Here is a 25,722-nt window from a genome sequence, read left to right as displayed (position 1 = left end):
CCACACATTAAGTTCAACATCCTGGGAGTAACTGCAGGCTAGGATCATCCTGCACAGTCAGACGTATAGCAAAATCACAACAAAGAGTAAACTAAGACACTGCTCCTGAAAAAAATGGCTTCATTATAGAGGCACACTGACTAGGAAGTCCATGCTTCAGCAAAGCACCATGATCAGAGAGTGACAACTGCAATTTTGTACATGTGCATATTAAGTAATCAGAACTCATACAGTTTTATTTTTGTTATCTTTAAATATTTACCAGGATTATGCATCTCCACAAATAAGATGACCAAATGTATGAAAGAGATTCCAACAACCATTTTTAATGAAATGAAAGTTGACTCGTGTCCAGGTCTTGTGTACTTCCACGGTTCAGGAGTGGGTACAGTTGCAGATGTTCTTCTTGTGATCCACACAAAGGAGGGATCAATCGATATTATCAACCTGGTATGAGATGAGATTTCTTTCATCAGTTCAAGTTAAATGTGACTGATATGTTCTAGATACCAGTATGCCACCTTAATGAAGACATTTGTGAGTTATAGTAAAGTAAAAATGCATCGTCATATCTGATTGATTTCATTTTTTGATTCAGTATTTTAAATGTCATCTAATAACTTCTTCTCTCCAATACAATCCCTCTTCTCAGCCTCCTAATTACTTTGCCTCTGATTTTAGTCATTTTGCCTTAGATAAAGAAGACTTTATCTTAAATCATGAAAAGAAAAATCTGTTATAAACTGCTAACAATGGATACAGCTGCTCTACATGAGTTCAAATGATAATTCATATATGTTCTCCCCATATAATATACGTGGCAAGTGCTTGGTGAAGTGAAAGATTATATTCATAATCATAATATTTGGTGTTGTTTAACCTTGTAATTGGAGAATGTTTCTGCAAAGGTTAGCACCCTATTACGCTCCCTTAAGCTGTTTGACGTTCACATAATTGTTTGAATTGCTTTCTGTATACATCTACTTTCATGTATTGTGAGCTGCAGTAGAAGAGTTCACGCATCTAGCATGCCATTGAGGTTACTGAATTCAGATGTAAAGCCTTTTAATAATGTAACAGTAAATCTTGTGATCTAAACAACACAAGGTCGGCCTGCGTGTCTAGTTTTCTCTGCAAATTATCTTCAATTAAGCAAACATTTCACAGCTACTCAGCAGCATCATTCCCTTTGTTCCAAAGTTCACAGGAGGAAAAGAGCCTGTTATTATATGCCAGTATAGTTGGTTATTGCATGACTGAATCCTGAAGCAGATTATTTGCATTATAGCTTATGAATAAACAAAATGTCACTGCAGTACAGGGTAAATTATGTGCTACTTTTAGATAACAATTTTGCAAATGAAAAGTCAAACATGGAAGGGGTCCAGGGAGGAAAAGAGTGGCGAGTTCGATGCCGGTGAAATGAGCAAAATGAATACAACAGTACAACCTAATTAACTTCCCGACCCTTTGAAAACCTTTTAGATTCAGTCAATTTAGCAAACTTTCATAAAGTGCTCTGCACACATTCAATTTAAAACAACACACAGGAAAATCCTTTTTCTGGCAGCTCACTGATGTTCAGCTGAAAGATTCTTTCTGTTTCAGCGCACTTTATTAGAGCACAGACTTCAGTGGGCGATTCCATATAGAGCCCATTAATTGGACAGATAGCACAGATATATCTTGTGATTTGCCTGGCTTTTTAGCTGTTCATTGCTGGTAACAGAATTATGCGTCTTCTGTGGTATGTAGGCTCCTTTCATTGCACTGAATATCAAAACGAAACAATGAACAGAACCAAATACTTACAATGAGGCACTGAATATGAAATGCACAAATACTGAGGCCAACTGTCATGCACCATTACAACATCATCTTCATCATTCAGGGTCACACATGTTAAAAAATAGCCACATGTTGTACACCTCTTTTCAGGAAGGAACACAATTCAACATGTCATTACACTTAATGTCCCGGTAATACATTCTCAGTCTTTGATTCCTGAGCATTGAGATGATATCTTACAGTTAAAATTACAATATCACCTCTCAACAAGGCCGGTTATTACTATGGTCAGATTAATGAACAAATTTAGTTGATTGATTGTGATTTTTTTTATACTTATTGTCCAGAAAAGATGTGTGTATAGACTGTATATAAAGACGGACAACGTGTTTCCACTTCCTCCCACTCTACAAAAAAGAAGCCAAAATATCTCGATCCATCCTGCACAGGTGACGTCATTTGGAGCCAGAGTCTGTGCAGCAGCAATTGGGGAGTGGAGTCATGGTATCAAGTTCCCGCCCATACTGTATGACCCACTACAAGCAGCTCCATTGATTGTGAGCACACCAATTGACATAACTTCACACCCCCATTTTATAGCATCAAATAACTAATTAAAACCAAACTTATAAGGAAATGAACATTTGAATATGCACCATGATAAGTACTACCTAAAAAGACAGAAACCATCTTTGGTTTTTTTATTTGATTTGAAATTTTTAGTTTGGCTCATGTCCTTCACGCTAAAATGGAAGAGGGCAAGGTTGATGACCTATAATACAGCCAGCCACCAGGGGGTGATCAAGATGTTTTGGGTTCACTTTTGGGGAGATCCAATGTATCATAATACAACGGTTTGCATCTTATGAAAATGCACATACACTGGTTTGTATGATATGTAATGATTAAGCACCTCACGGATAGCATTGTCATGTTACGTACATGTAAAGTTACCTACGTAATGTAAAGTTATGCACTTAACTTAAAGTTACAAATGCAAAGTTGCGTAGGCTAGGTTTAGGGAAAGGAAAATGGTGACAATGTACCTTAAAATATCTTTAAGTTCACTTCATTTCACACTGTTTTAACACCGGTCTTCTGGGGGAAAGTTCTGTGTTGTTTGACACATCCTTTACCCCAATCTGCCTTCATATGCAGACTTTCACGCTTTATACTTGCTCCTTCTCCTGTCAGCACATTGGTTACATGTTCACAGCTTTCCCAATTACTTGGGTTATACAGAAATTACTGGCTCATGATTACATGTGTTATACACAAACTGTGATGCATTACGTTTTGTAGGTATACCTACTAACAGTGCATAAGAACAGTCTGGGAGATGTCATGCCATCCATCCTTATATACAGTCATTGGTTTATGTGCTGTATGTTTGGTAGCAAAGTGTATGTGCATGTAGGTTACATGAGACTGTGTGTACATAGAGGCTACATACCATAACTGTACTGGTTTGTAATCATATTTAAGCATGATTTAAAATAATGCGAGTTACTTTCTATGATCTATTAACAGTACAGTATTCCAGCTCAGTCTAGGATTGTGCAAACATCATTCCACAGTATCATGTCCTTTTTCTTTATACCTGCAGAGTCCATCCAACAGCTCACATAGTAAACAGTATGTCCTTATAGTTATATGATAACTGCGAAGATTTACTTCACTCCACTCTAGAGTGACAATAAACAGAGAGCTCAAAATAAGTCAAGGAAAGGAAGGTTTCCATCATCATTGCAAGGATTGTCAGGCCAATACATTAGGCCATCTTGTCCGGAGTCTATGACAGAGCTCTGGAAGAGTCTCGTAAAATAGATATGTAAAATGTCTGATGTAATACACTGATTGAACAAGAACATTCATTACTAGTGTATCCAATTATTAAAAAAGGCAGTACTGTCCTGGAAGATAATTCACATCAGTGGTGACAACAGCTTCAGAATAGTTCATACTGCTTTTAATAAATGTTTTTAAGCATAGTTGTTCAGTAAATTTGTCACCATCAAGGGTTCACCACATTCTTGCAGTATGGTGCAATCCTTTTATTATGGTTTCTTGCTGCTACCAATGCAGTCTTTTTTTCCTGGAATATTACTGCAGGTTTGTGTATGAGGAAGTCCTTGCTTTGAATGCCAATGCTCACATGACATTTAGATCTGCACGTTGCTCTACAGTACACTGGCAGCTACGAACTGTGAGCTATAAATATACTTTGAGCTACATTTTGTCTGCTGAGAATGAGGTATGAGCTCACAGAGTGAGGGACACGTATGTGATTTCTGCACTGTTGTACTCGTATCTCCCGCTCCAGAGTTCCACGCTGGCACTCCTGCGCATTGATTCTTGCCTCTGGCCCCTCCTCTGCCACCTGCACCACAAAAAAGCCTGTTCACTTGAGGACCTCTCCAGACTACCTGGGGTCTCTTCTTCCACAACTTCCCCATATTCTTGCGATACAACCACACACTCCAAGGTTTCGGTAATCATTTCATCTTGCTCCATGGGTGCCAGGTCCTCTGAGGGTATATCTTCGAGATCTGGTGGTGATGGATCTGTATCTGGTGGAAGAGGATCTGGGCCTGGACTTGTGGGCCCAAAGTCCATTTCGAGTGATGTATCAGGAGATACTGAACTAGGAGGGGATATTGTGACAGTGACTTGTGGTAGTGAAAATTCTGAGGCTACATCCTGAGGCATGTGAGCTAAGCGGTACTCCATAGCTGGATCCAAACAGACAGATTCTGTTGACTGTGAAGGATCTGAGGGGCACACTGTTGCAGGGTCAACAGTGGGTAGACATGACCTTGGACAATCTGATTGGTAGAAGGGTGGATCTAAATCCTCTGTATTAGATGGAGAGTCAACACTCAGGTCAAATGGCTCTGGTTCAGGGTCCATGAACACTGAGTCAAGATCATCTTGATCTAGGGAAGTCAGCATGACTAAGTCAAAGTGGACCAAATCGGCATGATAAATCGGGGTAGTATCAAGTGGTTCAGGAAGGGGTGGCCACTCCGGGTCTTGGGACTCTGGTTCAGTGTTGGGCTGAGTTTCTACTGAACTGGTGGCAGAGACTGATGTAATTTCCTCTGGGGGAGGGTCAGACGGATAATCTGGAAAGGTGACAATGGGATCTGGACTTGCGTCACTGTCTGTTGGACTTGTAGGAGAATCTCTGTCAAGGTATTCTGACACCACAATAGATGGACATATGATGTCAGTCTCTACATTACATGGTGTAACAGTATCAAGATCAATTGTGTGTACATCACAGACTGAGACTGGGTCCTGACTAATGGGGTTGGACGAGGACACCATGGGTAAGTCTGAGGGTTTTGATTCTAATTCTGATGGGTCTGCAGGATCTGGGTTTTCTGATTCTGAATATGGTAAAGACACAGCAGTGGGGTCTTGAGATTCCGGATCTGGCTTTACCACAGTGACAGGATCTGGAGACTCTAAATCTGAATCATAACCAGGTTCCTCAGGTGGAGACACAGTAACTACAGGAACTGGATATGGCAGCTGTATCTTATCCCTTTCAATTAGTTCTGAGTCTGGGGATTTCATGTCATCAGGGTGAGATGGTTCAGTATCTGAAAGGGACTCATTAGCTGGGCCTATATTTATTAGCTGTGGAGAGACTGGCATTTCTTGTTCCTTTGTCACTAAATCCTGAGGGCTCTTGAGGGCTGCTTCTGAGGAAATTGGCAATGTATCATGAGTGGCATGTGGCTCATTAGTGACCACGTCAGATGATCTCACATTTGCATGGTCTGGTAGTTCTGATTCTGATTTAGCTATAGTGGTCAGAGCAGTCACATCACATGGCTCTGATTCGGTTGCTCTAATAGAGCCTGGAAGAATTGGATCCAAAGAAAGTGGTATGGCGCTCTCCACGTACATTGACTGTGGACAGGCAAGAATGCTTGGGTCCATCGAGAGCTGTTTTGGCAGATTTCGGCGGGCGCCTTTCTTGTCCTCTTTCTCCTCTGGACAATTGACAGCTGCATCTGCAGTGCTTTGCCGGACCAGGACCTTGCTTCTGGCCTGGGTTCCCACAGACACTTTTGATATTTGGGGTTTCTTCTCTCTGGCTCCCCCAGTGCTGCCATCTGCTGAGGCTCCAAGCCCTCCCACCCCTTCCCCTTCCCCTTCCCCTACCCTTTCCCCTACCCCTACCCCTATCCCTGCCCCTGTTCCCGTTCCCGGCCTTGGTCCTGTCCCTGTCCCTGCCCCAGCCCCTGCCCCAGCTGCTGCCCCTGCCCCAGCCCCTCCACTTAAACCTACCCCAGCTCCAGCAGCCATGTTGGCACCTTGAGGAGACCATGTGTTATAATGCTGCGTGAAGGTGTTGAAATTACTGTTGAAAGCACGAAGCTCTTTACAGAGGTCCCTCCTTAGATCAGCCAGCTCTCGACGCATGGCCGAGACCTCTTCCTTCCACTGCATGCTGATAGCTGCAGCCAAGGTAGCCGACTCTTTGATACTGGCCTGGATGGCTTTTGGTGATGGCCGTTCTGGGGCACTAGATCTGGGGGATCTGAAGAGGCTTGGAGAAACAGGCGGTCCAGAAAGAGGTTTGGCTTTAGCTCCCATGTTTTCTTGTTGATAAAGCCTTTCTCTTCTGATGGGGCAGCCTAGATCATCATGAGCCAAAGGGGCCGTGTCTGCCATATCCTCAAGTACACTGGCCTGGTCGGGTAAACAAGAGTCTTCCTGCACATAATTTCTGTCTGGAAGACAAATATAAATACGTATCTGTAATATGGCCACAGGTGTGAGCAGCTGGAGAGAATGTGCTTTCTTATTGCCACAAAGCAGTAACATCAAATCATGCACTGAATGCCATGAGTCAAAATAAGATAATAGAAATCTAGAACTAAATGCTAACCTTATGATTATTGCCCCAATTCATTCATTTGTATACCGTAGATGTGTATTGAAGAATTTTTATTCTAGAATTTTAATAATCTGCAACATTATTATACATTACAGTGAAAACCAGTGTAACACTGAGAAAAGAACTCCCATTTTGACTCATTTTTGTTAATGGTTTACACTGCCTTCTCAATCTTAATTTGTAGCATGCATTCTTCACATCTTTTCAATGCACAAAGCTGAAACTTATAGCTCCCGGAACACATCACAGAGAATGGACAATATTTCTAATAAATGAGGTGTAAGAACAATCCTTGCATGCTCGTCTGCTTTCAGTCGAGGTAAAGAAATGTGTACTTTGTGCAATGAAAAGAGGCAAAGATGAGCAAAGCTTCCAAACCATTTCCCATTAATCAGGAAGTACTGTATGAACCCTATTGAAAAAGTGAGGTCCAGTTTGACAAATTGAATCGAAGCACCAATTGCCCCATGTCCAAGATAGAGGCAAGTCTATCACATACAAAACTCTGTATCCTAAAAATGCAAAGATATTTGAGTTTACTGAGAAAGCAGTGTAAGCAAACATTTATAGGTATGAAGAATTGATCATAAGCACAGCTCCAGATGGCCACACCTCTAACCCTCCCTATTATTGTCCAACTGATGGTGTTTGTTCATGAATCTAATGTGAGAAGAGGTGGGATCCGCTCAGACCTCTCCTCCGGACACTTTTTCTTCTTTTCTTCCAACATTCTTCATCTGTACAAAGACGTATCATTTCCTCTGTGAAGCCAGCAATCACGGGAATTGTTGAAACCACCAGCAGCTCACAATTTATAATCAAGGCTCAGTATCAGAAATGAATGCACGTGTCAGCCGAGTAGCTTTAGATTTATTGTAACAACTTTGCATATGTGATATATTTGACTAAGCAGTGTGACAATTTGTTACTGGCATATTCATTGTCAGCTTTAGATTATTCATTGTCCAGGTCAAGACACAATAATGTGCACTTCTGTAATGCGATCTCATTGTGCGTAAACATGAGCTTTGCAATGTGACAAAATAATCTGTGTGAAGTGAACAACTCGTAGTCGAAGAAACTTCATAGTATACGCTGTGATATGTAGGTGTAAACTGGGTTTACAATTAAACAATGCATACTTTGCACACGTCCATTTCATAACTTCTTTGCCCAGTTCGCAATAAAGCTGTGAGTACGTTGACAAGTGTCACCCTGTGGCACCATAAAGACAATCAGATTTCCAAAATGTAGCGGAAAAAGCAGTCATGTCCCTATCAGACAATTTCCATTTGTGATTTTCAATAGGGTTCATAGCTTTACTCTCTGATGCATCCAATGGATGAGCAGATGAAGCACTGTATCCAAAATACAGTAGGATGAACTAGCACAGCTCACAAGTGGTAGCTACGGTAATCATACGTCCATCAAAAACAATGGAAACATACAAGAGTGATTCATGCAAAGATATGAAGCTGTTTGACAGTACAACCAGTTTGCACTAACTGTTCTATATTCATCCATTAGCACACGTTGATGCCAAATGTAAGCTTCTGGTGTCAATTTGTAAAGAACAAAGGAAAATACCAACATCCAGGATGTCACACATTGTATGGTGCAAATCAATTTTATGTCCAGTTGCCCTTACCTGTGGTAGACCTGATGGTGGAGGTAACAGTGGAGGCCATGGGTGGGATGCACTCATCGTCTTGGGAGTAGCCAGCCTGGATGGCACGCAGATAGCTGTGACTCCGGGTCCTGAAGCAGCCGGGCAGGTCCAAAGCCTCCATGGCCTGGGATTCCACCTCACTGAACACTGACTCACACACCGATTCAAACTGGCCGTTTATTTCTGTTTCACTCACCTGTGAGAAACACAAGCTATGAGTGTGCCGTCTACGCTGATAAGCAAGTGAGGATACATTTTTGTATATCTGGAGAAATTAATTGCTTGGTTGTTTGGTTGTTAAACCTGACAGTGTGTACTTTGACAATTTCCCTTAAAATAAAAACAGGGCTAAAATCCAACAAGTGCACATTTTAATAAGCAAAAGACAGCAGAGAGATCAATAAAAATGCGTTTTTATAATGTCACAAAATTGTTTTTTTTTTTTTGAGTGCTGCCTGAAAATTGTTCTGTCGTATTTCCACACAGGTAGATAAACTGTAGGCGATTTCCTTTTATTGCAGTAGCTCTTAGTTTGTGTGAATACAACCAAACAGCATGACGTAAATTTTCACGAAAACAAGATCATACTGTGTCAGAATGTCTGCTGTGAAAAATTTGTTGTTGATGTTGACCAGAAATATTTCTGCTTGTATGTATTTTGCAAAGTCTTTGATACTGACTTGTTCCAAATGTTTGTTTACTGAGTAGAAATTGTTTGATGGCTATCACTCCACCCCCATTTGGCAATATCAAGAATCGAAGATAAACATCTTGTTCTATAGGGATTTTGAATTAGTAGGAGTTTAGTTGAGCTTTTAAGACTCTGAGCAAATCAATATACCTCTCTTTTAAGAGGGAGATGAATATCTCAGCCACCCCCGTTGGAGTCTTTTAATCTATCCAGATAAACAATGTGCAAAGAACTGTCATATAAAATAAGTGTAAGTAAAATAAAGACAGGAAAAAAAAGGATGTGCAGCTTCTAAGAAACAACAACTGAATGATATACGATTAAAGAGTCACAGTGAGAGTTAAAACTATGTTTGGACAACCATGCTCTTAAACTGGGGTTTTAAATTAACAACCTTGTGGTGAAATTCATTTCACTGGAGACTCCCTGGGACATCCTCTGGGTCCCTGAGTGGCCCCCAGTGTACGTACCACTGCACTCCAGCACACAGATATGAAAAACTTTCCTAATTGAAAGGATTCAGACTCACCTGGCTCACTTGGCTAACACAGCTAGCCTGACTGAGGGTGCTGACTGCCCGCATATAGCTCTGGTTCCTGGAGCGAAACTTGGGAGAGTTGTAGTTGGCAGAGGGATCCAGGGCAATGCTTGGATGCATGTCCCTGGTGGCTTGCAAGTGGTAGCTCTGACTGAACAGAGAGAGAAAAGGAGAAGCATGAAGGGAGTGGGAATACAGCCACAGTGAAGATTTCTTTAGCAAGTCAATTAAACGTAATTTAACTAATAACCAAAGCAGTTTGACCAGTGGCTACAGGTGTAACATGGTGACAAAAACAATTAAGTGTTATCAAAGGTAGCGGGCCTCCTCTGGGCAGCCTGAACTTGAGAGGGAGACTGGTTATGACATTGTGTCTCCAAAGACAGGAGCCTCGCTCTCTTTCTGTTTCTCTCCCCCACTATATAGACGTGTTCACCTGCGTCCTTAAAAAGGCAGTTCGATTTCTGTTGTGCTGAAACATCTAATCAATGCTTGGAAATGAGGGAAATGCAAATCAGGAGCTAGTTAGTGAGCAAGCACTTCAGAGAGCACTTCGGGGTCAGCCAGGTAAATTAAATGTGCTACCCCAGCAGAGCAAGAGGGATGTTCAGAAACCCAAGCCTGGTGTGAAATCTGCTGGAGAGAACATGGAGGCAGAGAGAAAAGAAAAACAAAAACATGGAAGAAGAAAAGGCGCTTTAAGTAAGCTAGAGAATACTATGTGAGTCACATTAGGAATACCAAAGTGAGGTTCCCTCTGCCAGATCCATTTCTAATGGCAGGCAGGGATGAGTAAGCAATTTCTGGGCTTTTTATAGAGATAAACACTGGTGTTTGGCAGCGAGGAAAATGCCAGTGTGATTAAAAGTCCCCCAATCCATCTTGTCATGCCGTAGCAAGGCTGTGTGTGTTTGCAAAGTAATATCAACCTTCTAAGCATCCAAAGGCGTCCTAGGGCAGAAACATCCAGAGATTAAGTCTGAATGAAGTGGTAAAAGTTAAGAAGCTGTAAATGGGGAAGAAGCATGCTGGTGCAATGTGTATCAGTGAATCAAATCATATCTACGTATATTGCTTCAAAGTGCCTTGTGCTTTGCCAGTATGAGCAGGTTGCCCCAGGTGACCTCTCATTGACTGGTTTTGAGTGTTTGCTCTGTGAGGCGCCCATATTGGGTATGTCAGCAGGGCAGCGAGCCAGCTGGCTCCGACGTCTGACCACTGCAACATGGCAGCAACAGAGAGGTAAGGGGAGGGGAGGCGCTGAGCCTGTATTCACCTTAAGTCTGCAGCAAAATTGGTGATGTAGTTACGCATGTCACTGTTGATTTTATCCAGGCGGTAAGAGCTGTGGGTAGAGAAGAAAACAGAGTTACTGGGTCCCACAAGTGGGAGCTGGATGGATGTGACGTCACTGGGCACAAGTCCAATGGAACTGGCTCTGTATGGGATTTGTGGTGAGTTAAATGTTTGCTTGGGCGATTTCACCAAAGTGCTGCAAACATTAGGGTGATACAATATGACCAACATGGCCTTCGAGTAATGATAAGAGTGGGAGAATGTTGCAGGTACAGTACAGGCCAAAAGTTTGGACACACCTTCTCATTCAATGCGTTTTCTTTATTTTCATGACTATTTACATTATAGATTCTCACTGAAGGCATCAAAACTATGAATGAACACATGTGGAGTTATGTACTTAACAAAAAAAGGTGAAATAACTGAAAACATGTTTTATATTCTAGTTTCTTCAAAATAGCCACCCTTTGCTCTGATTACTGCTTTGCACACTCTTGGCATTCTCTCCATGAGCTTCAAGAGGTAGTCACCTGAAATGGTTTTCCAACAGTCTTGAAGGAGTTCCCAGAGGTGTTTAGCACTTGTTGGCCCCTTTGCCTTCACTCTGCGGTCCAGCTCACCCCAAACCATCTCGATTGGGTTCAGGTCCGGTGACTGTGGAGGCCAGGTCATCTGCCGCAGCACTCCATCACTCTCCTTCTTGGTCAAATAGCCCTTACACAGCCTGGAGGTGTGTTTGGGGTCATTGTCCTGTTGAAAAATAAATGATCGTCCAACTAAACGCAAACCGGATGGGATGGCATGTCGCTGCAGGATGCTGTGGTAGCCATGCTGGTTCAGTGTGCCTTCAATTTTGAATAAATCCCCAACAGTGTCACCAGCAAAACACCCCCACACCATCACACCTCCTCCTCCATGCTTCACAGTGGGAACCAGGCATGTGGAATCCATCCGTTCACCTTTTCTGCGTCTCACAAAGACACGGCGGTTGGAACCAAAGATCTCAAATTTGGACTCATCAGACCAAAGCACAGATTTCCACTGGTCTAATGTCCATTCCTTGTGTTTCTTGGCCCAAACAAATCTCTTCTGCTTGTTGCCTCTCCTTAGCAGTGGTTTCCTAGCAGCTATTTGACCATGAAGGCCTGATTCGCGCAGTCTCCTCTTAACAGTTGTTCTAGAGATGGGTCTGCTGCTAGAACTCTGTGTGGCATTCATCTGGTCTCTGATCTGAGCTGCTGTTAACTTGCGATTTCTGAGGCTGGTGACTCGGATGAACTTATCCTCAGAAGCAGAGGTGACTCTTGGTCTTCCTTTCCTGGGTCGGTCCTCATGTGTGCCAGTTTCGTTGTAGCGCTTGATGGTTTTTGCGACTCCATTTGGGGACACATTTAAAGTTTTTGCAATTTTCCGGACTGACTGACCTTCATTTCTTAAAGTAATGATGGCCACTCGTTTTTCTTTAGTTAGCTGATTGGTTCTTGCCATAATATGAATTTTAACAGTTGTCCAATAGGGCTGTCGGCTGTGTATTAACCTGACTTCTGCACAACACAACTGATGGTCCCAACCCCATTGATAAAGCAAGAAATTCCACTAATTAACCCTGATAAGGCACACCTGTGAAGTGGAAACCATTTCAGGTGACTACCTCTTGAAGCTCATGGAGAGAATGCCAAGAGTGTGCAAAGCAGTAATCAGAGCAAAGGGTGGCTATTTTGAAGAAACTAGAATATAAAACATGTTTTCAGTTATTTCACCTTTTTTTGTTAAGTACATAACTCCACATGTGTTCATTCATAGTTTTGATGCCTTCAGTGAGAATCTACAATGTAAATAGTCATGAAAATAAAGAAAACGCATTGAATGAGAAGGTGTGTCCAAACTTTTGGCCTGTACTGTACATCTATTTGGAAGACAGAATTGCCTGGTCATGGCAATATCTTCATAATGAAACACGTAGACACACAAGCAATGTAATGACATATTTGGAATATGCTTAAACAGAACATTAAGCTGACCTCATTAATACTGCTGCAACAATTCAAAGGTTTAATTGCTAATCTTTTTGATCATATTTTTTTTTGTTTTAATTTATATTAGTCCAAATGAAATGTGCCAAATATGAGGAGAAATGCTCACTTTCTCATAAAACTTCTTCAGTTTGGGGCCCTGAACATTTTCAGAAATGGAGCTGTTGCAAAAACACCTCATGGTGGTGATGGCAGCCATTTTACTTTCTACCATAACCTAATTCTGTATTTAGCAACATACAGTCAGGTCCATAATTATTTGGACAATGATACAGTTGTCATCATTTTGGCTCTGTACACCACCACAATGGGTTTTAAATGAAACAATGAATACCTGCTTAAAGTGCAGACTCTCAGCTTTCATTTAAGGCTGTTTTTCAAAAATGTAGTATGAATCGTGTAGTAATGACAACCATTTCTTCACACAGTCCCCCAACTTTAAGGGCTCATAAGTATTTGGACAAACTAACATAATCATCAATTAAACAGTCAGTTTTAATACTTGGTTGCAAATCCTTTACAGTCAATGACTGCCTGAAGTGTTGGACACATAGACATCACTAGATGCTGGGTTTCTTCCCTGGTGATGCTCTGCCAGCCCTTTACTGCAGCTGTCTGCACTTCCTGCTTGTGTTTTGGGTGTTTTGCCCTCAGTTTTGGCTTCAGCAAGAGAAACGCATGCTCAGTTGGATTCAGGTCAGATGATATGACTTGGCCATTGCAGAACATTCCACTTCTTTGCCTTAAAAATGTCTTTGGTTGCTTTTGCAATATGCTTCAGGTCAATGTCCAACTGCACTGTGAAGCATCGTCCAATGAGTTTTGAAGCATTTAGTTGAATCTGAGCAGATAATGTAGCCCCAAACACTTCAGCTTTCATCCTGCTGCTCTTGTCAGCAGTCACATCATCAATAAATACAAGAGAACCAGTTCCACTGGCAGCCATACATGGCCATGACATAACAGTACCTCCACCATGCTTCACTGATGAGGTGGTGTGCTTTGGATCATGAGCAGTTCCTTCCCTTCTTCCTTCTCTTGTCTTCCCATCATTCTGGTAGTTGATCTTTGTTTTATCTGTCCATAGTATGCTGTTCCACAACTGTACAGGCTTTTTAGATGGTTTTTGACAAACTCTAATCTGGCCTTCCATTTTTAAGGCTAACCAATGGTTTGCATCTTGTGATAAACCCTCTGTATTTATTCTAGTGAAGTCTTGTCTTGCTTACAAGAGCAGCAGGATGAAAGCTGAAGTGTTTGGGGCACCATTATCTGCTCAGATTCAACTAAATGCTTCAAAACTCATTGGACGATGCTTCACAGTGCAGTTGGACAATGACCTGAAGCATATTGCAAAAGCAACCAAAGACATTTTTAAGGCAAAGAAGTGGAATGTTCTGCAATGGCCAAGTCATATCATCTGGCCTGAATCCAACTGAGCATGCGTTTCTCTTGCTGAAGCCAAAACTGAGGGCAAAACACCCAAAACACAAGCAGGAAGTGCAGACAGCTGCAGTAAAGGGCTGGCAGAGCATCACCAGGGAAGAAACCCAGCATCTGGTGATGCCTATGTGTCCAACACTTCAGGCAGTCATTGACTGTAAAGGATTTGCAACCAAGTATTAAAACTGACCGTTTAATTGATGATTATGTTAGTTTGTCCAAATACTTATGAGCCCTTAAAGTTGGGGGACTGTGTGAAGAAATGGTTGTAATTCCTCCACGGTTCATACTACATTTTTGAAAAAAGCCTTAAATGAAAGCTGAGAGTCTGCACTTTAAGCAGGTATTCATTGTTTCATTTAAAACCCATTGTGGTGGTGTACAGAGCCAAAATGATGACAACTGTATCATTGTCCAAATAATTATGGACCTGACTGTATCTCCTGAACCAAACATGATAACACAGAAAAGGTGAAGTCTCGTCCTATGTTTTAAAGGTCAAGGATTACAGTGATACCATGTACAACATCAAAAAAACACACAAGTGAATAATTAATGGTGAATTAATTGACGTCAGAGGGAAATTACAGTATCTTAGAACCCAGGCTCAACTTTTTAACATCATGTCTGTTGCATGCACGTTGTGTAGAATATTACAAGCTTTATCTTTTTATCATTAGCCCTGCCAGTGACTGTAAAGAACACAACAATATTTAATGTGAGTTTAGCAACTTAGCTTATAAAGAATGTGTCAAACACAAACCTAACTGTAATAATCTGTAATAATAAAGGATAAAATGTATTTCAGAAACATGCCTATTTGTTGTCTTTGTTGTTGAACCTATCCCCTGTCTCCTTCACAGTCTCCTCCACATTGCCAAAGAGATGTGCAATGTGAGGAAGCTTTGTTTTGCATTCGCAATGTTCCCAGCAGCCTTCCTTATAGCCACAATGTAATAGTTCAAGGATGGACTGGCTTGCCTGTGGAAGAGTTGCTTGGGTCCATCCAACCCCAGTCTGTTGTAGATGGCATAATTGGTACCACCTCAAGCACTTTTCCTCAACAGTGCCCTGATACACTGCTCTTGGCCATAGACTGTGTAAAATAATAGACATAGGGGCATAAATCACCTATTTTGTGTAATCATGTTTGGTTCAGGACAAAGGATGCAAAATACATAATTTGTTTATGGTGGAAAATAAAATGGCTGCCATGAGGCATTATCATGATGGGTCAATTTCTGGAAATGTATGAGCATCACAGTTCATGCTTTTATGAAAAAGGGAACATTATGTCCACATATCACAGAGACTATATCGCCATGTATTATTGTTTTTTGAGTTTAGTTGTGTTTGTATTTACTGTATGTACCTTGGCACCATTGAAAATGGGGGTTATCCCTCAATGTTTTCTGAGGTTTTTAAATAAAATAAATGAATGAATAAATGAGGAGTGTATGATGAGTTTTGTCGTAGGGTGGGTGCACACACACACGGTCCGCCAGCTTTAACCAAAAGTTATTACAAAGCACTTGATGACGAAATGCGGCCCACTAAAACAATTACACTACATCATAAAACACACATTTTTTCCCTGTGTGACTAATTAGATTTGCTTAATTGAGCCAAATGAGAATTAAAAAACCCTACCTAACATCCTTCCCTGAGTAATGAAACTTAGTCAAGCTTTTTAGCTGACAAGATCAGATATAAGTGCACCGGCTGAGGCACATCTGAGGCATACTTCATCCATCCTTGCCTGTAGAGATGTCTATTATCACCATTTGAGTGAAGGGAGGCTGTTTTGAGAACGTTGGCCCTTTATCAAATCACGCCAGAACAAATTTCCTCTAATGTCTCTGATTGGTGCTAATGCGCCTCCATTGTTGGCCAATATTAAAGCAAGGGATGATGGGAATCTCACACTTCCTTCCTTTCACTCTGCCAGTGCCTTTCTGTGGTTAAACAAAGCCCCGGCCTTGACAGCTGCTGTTGTGCTAATTCCAGAGGAGAAAGGTTGAAAGTAAAGCATTTGATTTAACGGTAGATACAAACAGAACAGGGACAAAGGACGGTTTGAAGAATGAAAAAAAATGGTTGCTGCAGGAGAGAAGACTTGGCAAGAAGGGTTAACTTTAAGTATAAAAAACATAAACTTGAGAGCAAGTGGATAAGACTTGGAGGAAATGTGTCTGCTCGTCCAGAATGTGGAAATCAGATCTATGTATACTTTAGACAAACAAAATGCACTGCATGATGACCACATCTTCCCAAAAGTTCCAAATGGTTCCCAGTTGGGTAGAAGATAACAAGTGGAGTGAATCTCATCTTGGTAAGGAAACCCTGAAGAAGGAAATATATGAAAAGAATATTGTATGTTCTGTTCAAGCCATGGTCCAAAAGATCAATATAGCAGTTAATATCTGTTTGAATGAGACAATAGGTAGCAGGAGACAAAAACGTTCAACCTTTGACATAGTATTAAAGAAATATTTTACTGCTATAAAGAAGATCTTTCATAAAACCAGGCTGTCTATGCAGTAGAGAAACGCAAATACTTTTGAAATTGTTGCTACATTAGCAGAAAACAAGAGAAAAAGGGCTATGGCATTTGTTTTTGCTCAACTGGTTGAAAACCTACAATTAACAGAACTCACTGCGCCGCACCGGACCAATAAACACTCCTGCCGGTGGGTGACGTTATGCAAACTTGTCTGTTTTGACATAGGAAACAATATGGCACCTGACTAGTAACAAACAGGCTCATACTACAGGTAAACAGTTGGTTAGAATTTGTTTCTGAAAACATTTGAGGCGAGAAAAGGCATTGCAGTAACAGAATCTTGGTTAATATTTTATCATCACTGCTTACTGTTTGATCTCAGTATTTTCACCCTCCTTTCTACAATAGAGGACACAGAATGGCAAACACTTCCTGTTCACAGATTCTAATATTACAGCCAAACAGTGCACTGAAATGTATTTCTTAAGACATTTGAGGCGAGAAGTAACAGCCTACTGTTTGATTTTCAGTCTCCGTTTTTACAGGATACAAAATTGTACCCCTAGGACACAGAATGGCACCTACTTCCTGTTCACAGATTCTCATATTACAGCCAAACAGTGCACTAAAATATATTTCTAAGGACATTTTAGGGGAGAAACAGGCACTATATTAACAGAATCTTGGTTCGTATTTGATCCGCACTGCTTCGTTTTACTGCTGACCTGAGTTTAAAAGAGACAGAGGATAGATAGAGGGGGTCTCTCTCTCTCAATCCGCTTCAATACTCTGCGTCACGGGCATACGAAAATGCGGAAGTACAATCTGTGGTCCAAGCAACAGCCATAAAGCCAGCAAAAATCCAAATTTGAGCTGGGAGATAAGCAGGAGATCTGGGTGCTGGTAAGATGGCGGGAAGTTTACCACAGTTTATTAACAAATACTACCCACACTGTTATGATACAAAGCTGGTTGAACATTGGGAAAGTGTTCCTTTAAGTGTTACATCCATAATGGTGGTTTAAAGTGTTGGGAATAAGCCTTCACAACAGAAAAGTGGGCTAATTATGCACGACACGTCCCATGCAGCCACAAATCAATGCATTGGAATTCTGCTTTGACCTTGAGATCTGAGGGAAAAATGCTCATACCCAATGCTATCTGAATGAGTAATTACATTATGTCGAATCAGGAATTATCGAATGCTTTGCCAGTGTTAACTCTGATTAATTATGGTGCCTCCAGAAGCTAATCGTGGACAGGGGGCAAACAAATGTGAGTTATTTTAGAAACTGACAAAAATGGGTGGGATTGATTGGCTCACGGTGTATAGACACCGGGCCAAAGTCATTTAAAGAGAAGTTAAGTTATGGATGTTAATTGTTGATGTTCTTCTGTGCATATGTGTCAATGCAACCTGCTATGAGACGTGACATATCATTACTGACTCAGTTACTCATTATGCTAACGGATAATAGTGAAACTTGCCACATGTCATTCAGTTCCCATCATCGTTAATATATCTTTAAACATCTTTGGCAGGTCCTACTATGCCCCCCCCCCCCCCCAAAAAAAAAAAAGAAAAGCTGATTCATATTCAATTTATCATAGCTGTCGGCTCTGCAGCTCACAGGACGTACAGGACCCCAGGGTGAAGTTGTAATGGAAGGAAAGGGGGGGGGGGGGGGGGGGGGGTGAATGATTATTAATTAAAACAATCATTGACATCTAACTTTTCCTCTAGTTCACAGGCTGTTCCGGCTCTGTGGGCCCGTGACTGTGATGTATTCTTTATTGGTGAGATGAACAAAGAGGCGATCCCGTCAACCACGAGAGCAACAGAGAGCTCGGAAGAGGGAAAGATGGAGGGAGGTGACACAACCTGACAGCCTGTTCTCACTTTAACATGATTTGCTTCAGGGAGCCGATGCTGTCAAATTTGTGTTTGGCCCATCTGAATGCCCCCGCGGGACATCAAATTGCTACGAGAGCAGAGGAAATCCAACCTGCGCCACGTCTGTCTTGAATCCAATCTAATTCCATCCCAACAAGCCCAATGAACCATAATAGCATAAGAGCTCTCACGTCAGGTAGCATCCATGGGGCCTTTTATGTGTGGACTTAAAACAGTAACGGACATGGATCATGGCACGATGATGCCAAGAATAAAAAAACACACAAAAAAAGAAACAGAAAATAGACACACTGCTAAACAAATGATGAGAGATTAAGGTGCTCTGCAGACAATCTAATCATAATACACATCTATAATTGCATTGGACATGACTTTTATGTCAACTGTGCCCAAATTAAATCTTCTTAAGGTTTATAAAAAGTCGAGAATATATTTGTCCAAATGGATGATTTAAAATGTTAAGAGTCTAAAACAATTGTTGTCAGCAACACTGAGTATTTCTTCCCACCGCCATTTGGTTTCCAGTCCCTTTTGGATTCTTTGGTATAAAACGATGACAGAGCAGGCGGGCTTGCAAACACGAGTGTGCAGTGTACCCTTTCATGTAAGCTGATTTATGGGAATTAAAGTTCAAATAATTCATACAGTCACCTCTTGCTGCACCTCAAAGCTGCCCATGTTTCCAACATAAAGCTGTCTACCGCAACAACACTTAATCCCCACAGTAAACTATAGCCCCAGTACAACTAGATTTTTTTTTGCTTATTTTTACTTACAAATATCACATAACAGAAACATTTACCATCTAATTCACATGTGTATTTTTTAGGACTGTCAAAATAACACATTACTTTCGATTTATTAATCACAGAAGAAATAACACTTTTAAAAAATGAATGCTGATTAATGACGTTCCGTGGTGCCCTTTGTACCGGTGCATCACTGAAAGCCACAGTGGCTTTGTCACATGATGGAGGCAGACAAGACAATGCTGCTAGACCCTGTGAGTGGAACATTTACATTTAACAGAACGCCCGGATGGAACTGTTGATAGTAGCACTGTTCTCTGCAGTTTCTGCAGTAAGGTATTTTCGTACCATCGGAGTACTTCAAGCCTGAAATATCACCTCAACACAAAGCATTTAGCAGCAAACCCGGAGGTCCGAGCTAGCACAGCCTCTGATGCTAGCGCTAGCAGCCAGCCTCGTAAAGCCATACTCGACCAGGAGTTTAGATGCAAACTGTGTAAGTCTACAGAAGTGACCGACTAACCAACTCCCTTAGCAAAATGGACTGCAATGGACTGCAAACCAGTTGTGGTGGTAAAGTGGACAACTGTGTCCAAAATCTAGCAGCTTTACTACGACACATCTGCCCTTTTTTTTTTAATACTTCACAGCAGATGTTGATGTATGTGATTAATAAGATTAATTAATCACAGAGCATGTAATGAATTAGATTACTTTTTTAAATTGCATGATGGCCTTATTATTTTTATTACATGATTATAAAGTAATTAAATAGACAGCTTGGCTAGTTAATTGAATTTTATTGACTATTTTAAAATACAATACAGCTGTTTTATCACGTTGGCGTTAAGTAACTTGGCATTATCAATCCACTTGATGAAGAAGGCTTCCATCACAGGTGCTTTCCTTGTGCACATTTGTTTTCTGTCTTGATAAATAACGGCCATAAGCTTTGAGGAGATTATATTTCCACTGAGGTAAAATGACGTCGTTTCCCGTCATGATTTAAATGTGCACACAGCAGCATCCTCAGGTAGCCAAATGAAAGCTGACGGGTTACTGCGAGACAAAGTATCACTATCACTAAAGTATTCACTCACTCTACAGCAGGAAACGGCACTTCAAAATAGAAGCTTGTGCTGGAAACTCACTGTACTTCATTAATAAAGCGTGCTTTTTATAAACTTTACACGTTTGAGAGTCACTTGGGGTCTATTCAATATGGACCCACAACCCTCTTTTGGACCATGACCCACCAGTTGGGAACCATTGATTTAAACAGCATTTGTGTATGAATGATTCTGTCTGAATATAAGCATTTGATCACTGTAAGCGTGGTCACTATGAGAGGTTTCCACTGTATGCTTTTCTCTACTTATTTGTATCGGCCTCACTGCTCTTCTTGTGGTGCTGTAATGCTAAATTTTCCTCCTGTAATCAATAAAATGTGATTTTATCTAATCTTATCTCTTTAATTAGCATTTTAAAGAGTTGTGACTGACTGAGTGGGACATTTTACAGTTGAAACATTTCCTTGTCAGTGTTCTCTGTAATGAAGGCACTGTTTCTAATTTACTTCACATATATCTGTCACCCTTGTATGTCTGTGCTGCAATTTCTTGTTATTCATTGGTCCACACATACGTCAATACCAATGTACATCTGCCTTTAGCTAATATTGGCTGATATATCGACCCCTGCGCTGCACCAACTCACATTATTGCGATCAGAAGAAATGGATATGTCAGAGGATGCAAAAACTACAGAAAAATATAACCGATGCATTTCCATTTAAATCCAACTGTAAGGAATCCACATTATGGCATTCTTAGAGTGGGTTCAAGTTTAGCATCAGGACCCCTCTGTCAGTAGACTCAGAGGCAGGACACACAGCCTTATCCACGCTGGTCAATATCTTCCTTTCAGCAGAGCCCGGCAGACTCTCGGTCTAACCACTGAGAGAGCCATTATTTAGAGGGGCCTTGGAGTACAATAACTTCAACTGATAGCCCTTCCTGCTGTTGCATCCTCATAAATCATTCACTGTTTACAGCTATTCAAAATGGATAGCCAGGGGAAGCTTTGCAAGATGTGGGAAAAGGAGCATACCTCATTGTAGCTGCCTCATACATTACTTCATAGTCTAAAGGAGCTGTTAAAAAGGCCAAACGACTGCATCCTCTGTGACAGATATCATTATGATCCTGCCTGATCACAATCCATAACATTCGATCTGTCATTATGTATCCTCGGGGATGAATAACTGGTGTATTACGTAAGTGTGTACAGGTATTGCCTGTGGCCTCTGACTGTAGACGCTGAATATCTCTGCTTCTTCTATCTCCTGTCATCCTGCAGAGAGACGTCACAAACACTCTGCCAGAGATGCTCATCATTAATTCTGTTTGTGTGCATACACGTACGTGTTTTCATCAGGGTCAGGTTAACAGTATTAGCAGATCCTGTGGGTGTCGCCCGCTGCGGTTCCCAGCTTCCAGGGAAAATGCTGTTCTGTACGAGAGAGTGGCAATTTAAAAACCTCTGCTGAATGGCAATGAGCACGGGGTCAGTGGTGCGAAGAGTGAGAGACGAGGATATGACAATAAGAGTGAGGGAATCGTCAGCGTTAGTCAACACGTGTATCGCTGTCTGTTACTGTGACTGTCTGACATCACACACTGCAGCTGTGTGTCTGTTAAGGGGCGACACTCCACACTGAGGTCAGACACAAGGTCGTCTTTGCATAATGTCTACAGTTTATGTCAGATGATGGGCCTTTGGGCTCATGCAGACCAGAAGCAGTGCGATTTATGCAGAAATTGCAGCAGGCACATGAGAGAGTTTTTCTACACAGTCCAGCAAACCTTGCTGAGTAAAACATGGAGGAGAAATGAAATAGCAACAGCAACAGCATCCTAAAGTGTTTGAATGTTTGTAATAACAATTCTGGCAATCATAGCCCTACTGTACCTCTATTTTTCTCTTTTGTTATTATATTCAATGGATTCATTTCAGATTATTTTGCACCTTTTGATTGGATAACCACAAACTTTACACATGCATTCCTCTCTTTCTCGATCTGTAGCCTAAATATTTACTCAGCATTTAATCTTATTTTATCCAGTCCCCTCTTAACTCATTTCCAATATCCTCTTACTGCTTTTTATCTTTAGTTGGTTTTATTTGGTTTCTCCTAACTTCCTATTTTCAACTTTGATTTTATCATGCTACGTAGTTTATGGCTTTATTTTATTCCTATGCCTTGTCTCCCTCTATTATTGTTTTATTACATTACATGATGTATTACTGCCTTTTATTTCTTTAATCCCGTGTACCTACATTGAGGCAGATCCTAACCTATCTGCCTCCACTGGAAAGCACTTTGGGTTACCTCCTGTTGTTTTTAAATGTGCTGTACAAATAAACTGACTCGACTTGAACTTAGTTAATTGGGAGATAATTGTGACGTTGATGGGATGATGATTCTAGCAGCTTTTAGCCACTTTAGCATTAGTGTTTAATGCCAGTCGTCCAAGCACGTAGTGGCGGAAGGTCCTGAATTTCCTTTTCTATCATTTCCCCTCCTTTATGGGAAGCCACCACTTATCATGCTTCATAAGGCTATACCTGCTGCGGTGTTTACTGATGGACAAACTGAAACCTACAATGTACATTTAATACCATTTGACAACTTTAACACCTGTCTGCTCCGAACGCATCACTCTCTTTCTCTCTTTTTTTCAAACACACATTTGCCACGCACTTAGCTCAGCGGGATGGGAGCGTCGACAGAGTCTCTCTGCATGTTCTGCAGCATTTGGTCAGATTGTTGTCACATCTCTCGACCTTGTATTTGCAAAAACAAATAGCTGAGGTAAAAGTTTTCTCACAAAACTATGTTGTTACATATCTGTCTGCAATTTTAAGTGGGTAGACGGAAATCCTGGAGCTTTTTTTGCAGTGTATACCACCATATCACGCAGACTACACAACTGATCATGGCACTGACAGGAGACTTTTGTCCACTTGGATTAATTTTTCAACTAATTCAGCAATATTTTTAGATTATTTGAATCATTTCTGCAACTCCAAGTCACTCACAGTGATTTTAACTGATGGGATGGATGAGTTAATTGGTCATAAATGAAAGGAGGCCCACAACAAATTTATGTGTATTTTCCTCTTAAACCAAATCTGACTTCAAACTGCATCACAGTTGCCTCTGCATCTCTAATCTTGACTACGCTTTTCTCTATACACCTTTAAAGTTTTCTCAAAAAGAAATGAAAAATTAAAGGAAAACCTGCATCTAACTTTCTAAAAATGAGAAGGTACGGTGCGGCTAACGGCCCTCCACTCTTGACTCAAACCTTGACTGGTACATGCACACACGGCTCGCGAAACAGAGTAAAAGCAGATAAAAAGATTGTGCTTTGAAAGAGAAGGTCTGGGACATTTTTTTAAACTGTCATATTATTAAAATAGACTTATGAATATCAGCTGTAATTACTGCATTCACTACATTCTGCTGTGAACAAAGAGGGACAGACCCCTTTGAAGAGGGAACAAAAGTGAATCGGCTTTCTCGTATTGCCACCTTAAAAAAAAAAAAGACTGGAAAAGATGAATCTGCAACGCACAATGCAATAATTCGGTGTCTGAAGTACTATAACAATACAATTTAAAACCACAATGGGGAGTAAAATAAGGCGATAAGTAACATTTGAATAGTTTTACTTATGGATTCATAAGTGAAAAATGAACATCCAAAGCCTGGTGGAAATAATAGGAAGAGTAGGTTTTTTAGCAACCTCTGAGTAACAACAACTGACAGATGATGGTCTTTTGTATTTGTGACTGGTGTTTACAAAGTGCCATGTTTAAGTGAACTGGAACTAATAAATGAAATAAACAAAGATGGAGATAGGGTGTGAGGTGCAACAAAGGGTGAGGCAAATGTGGAGCAGGGATAAAACAGACAATTATCAGGACATACAACAAACAGTAAATGCAGCAGGAAACAGAAGGGAATCCATTCCTGACCTAAAACAGATTTAGAATAACCTCTGCAGTGTATCATCGCTGTATCTTACTTCACTATAATTGGCTTTGCTCACATAAATATCAAGAAAAGTAGCTAATCTTAATATTTATGTTAATGATAACACAACCTCAGAAAATACCTTGGGGGAAAAAGCCATTACTGAATGGTCGTATTACAGGTGAGGTTATTCATTTTTGGAACAAGTGCTCAATTATATAATTTCATCCTAATCTAATGGACTTGTTAATGCTGTAATCATAGTAACTCTCCTTGTATCTCTCCATAACATAGTTGCTTGTGTTCATTTTTCTGTGACATTGTCTTCAGCTTGTCTCATCATGTAATCCTCTTATGAGCGTTTTCTTCCACCACCGAGTAACCAAAACAAAAGCCCTCCGTTTCCTCACCATTTAATGGGACGCATCCCAGAAGAATGCACTCAACACTTTCTTACAGTTGAAGACACTGATATAAATACCCATGAAGGGATTTTAATGAGTACAGGATTCAGCTATCAAGTGCTTGACACTGATGTAGTGGTGGGGCACGAGCACACGAAAACTGTCAACACTGCTGCAGGGAATGCAATAAAGCAAATAAATAACAAGTATGATGTGGCTCAAAACATAAACAGATACTAAGCTGAGGAAAAGTTTACTCTTAAAATGCAAAATAGGAACACAGAAGAAGCGTGTCTTGAAAATAACACAAAACATGCATTGGGATAATTCCACAATCATGAAGTTTTCAGGATTTTGAGAAATATAATCATTGCAATATGTGACGTTTCCGGAAATGTTCTGGAATTCCATTGATTGATTTACTTAAAACCAGTATGTGTAGAATTCAAAACTTTGTATCTCTGGCACCCCCTAGTAGTATTTCTAAAAGTTCTAAGTGTGCCCAGGTGGGATCCCAGGAGAATCCCTCCCAGGGAACACCAAGATCAATGGGCTTAAAACTAAAACTAAAAAATGAAATCACATAAATTTCTTAGACATGATTATTTCAAAGGTATACAATGCAGGAACTGTAAACAGTACTGCCAGCAGTGGGGTGCTATGTCCGCTGTTTTCATAACTTCCTCTTGGTTGAGTGGTGCTTACAGTCCGGCATCTGGGCAGCAACTCTGCAGATA

General features: G+C 40.8%; 2 protein-coding genes across 10 annotated transcripts in view; both read right to left on the bottom strand.

Annotated features, from left to right (window-relative positions):
* Positions 1-25,722, bottom strand: part of LOC117267164 (disks large-associated protein 2) — a 221,183-nt gene that overhangs the window by 37,642 nt on the left and 157,819 nt on the right. For 6 of the 9 annotated variants that reach the window (XM_033642876.2, XM_078174999.1, XM_078174998.1 and 3 more), the window contains 3 exons: positions 10,878-10,946; positions 9,593-9,752; positions 8,352-8,568 (listed from right to left, as the gene is read on the bottom strand). In XM_033642876.2, coding sequence (XP_033498767.2) covers positions 8,352-8,568; positions 9,593-9,752; positions 10,878-10,946 — 446 coding nt within the window. The remainder of the gene's footprint in view (positions 1-8,351; positions 8,569-9,592; positions 9,753-10,877; positions 10,947-25,722) is intronic. The other 3 variants (XM_078175000.1, XM_078175001.1, XM_033642878.2) reach the window with 1 other exon arrangement.
* Positions 865-6,399, bottom strand: LOC144467002 (uncharacterized). Its single transcript, XM_078175191.1, has one exon. The coding sequence runs from the start codon at positions 6,397-6,399 to the stop codon at positions 4,051-4,053; it is 2,349 nt and encodes a 782-aa protein (XP_078031317.1). The 3' UTR covers positions 865-4,050.

Source organism: Epinephelus lanceolatus, chromosome 15 (genome assembly GCF_041903045.1).
Source record: "Epinephelus lanceolatus isolate andai-2023 chromosome 15, ASM4190304v1, whole genome shotgun sequence".
Lineage (NCBI taxonomy): Eukaryota > Metazoa > Chordata > Actinopteri > Perciformes > Serranidae > Epinephelus > Epinephelus lanceolatus.
The sequence above is the reverse complement of the archived record's forward strand: the minus strand, read 5'-3'. Positions and strand labels throughout refer to the sequence as shown.

Excerpts from the sequence above, each read along its gene's own strand:
- LOC144467002 (XM_078175191.1), bottom strand. The coding sequence starts at position 6,399 with ATGGGAGCTAAAGCCAAACCTCTTTCTGGACCGCCTGTTTCTCCAAGC.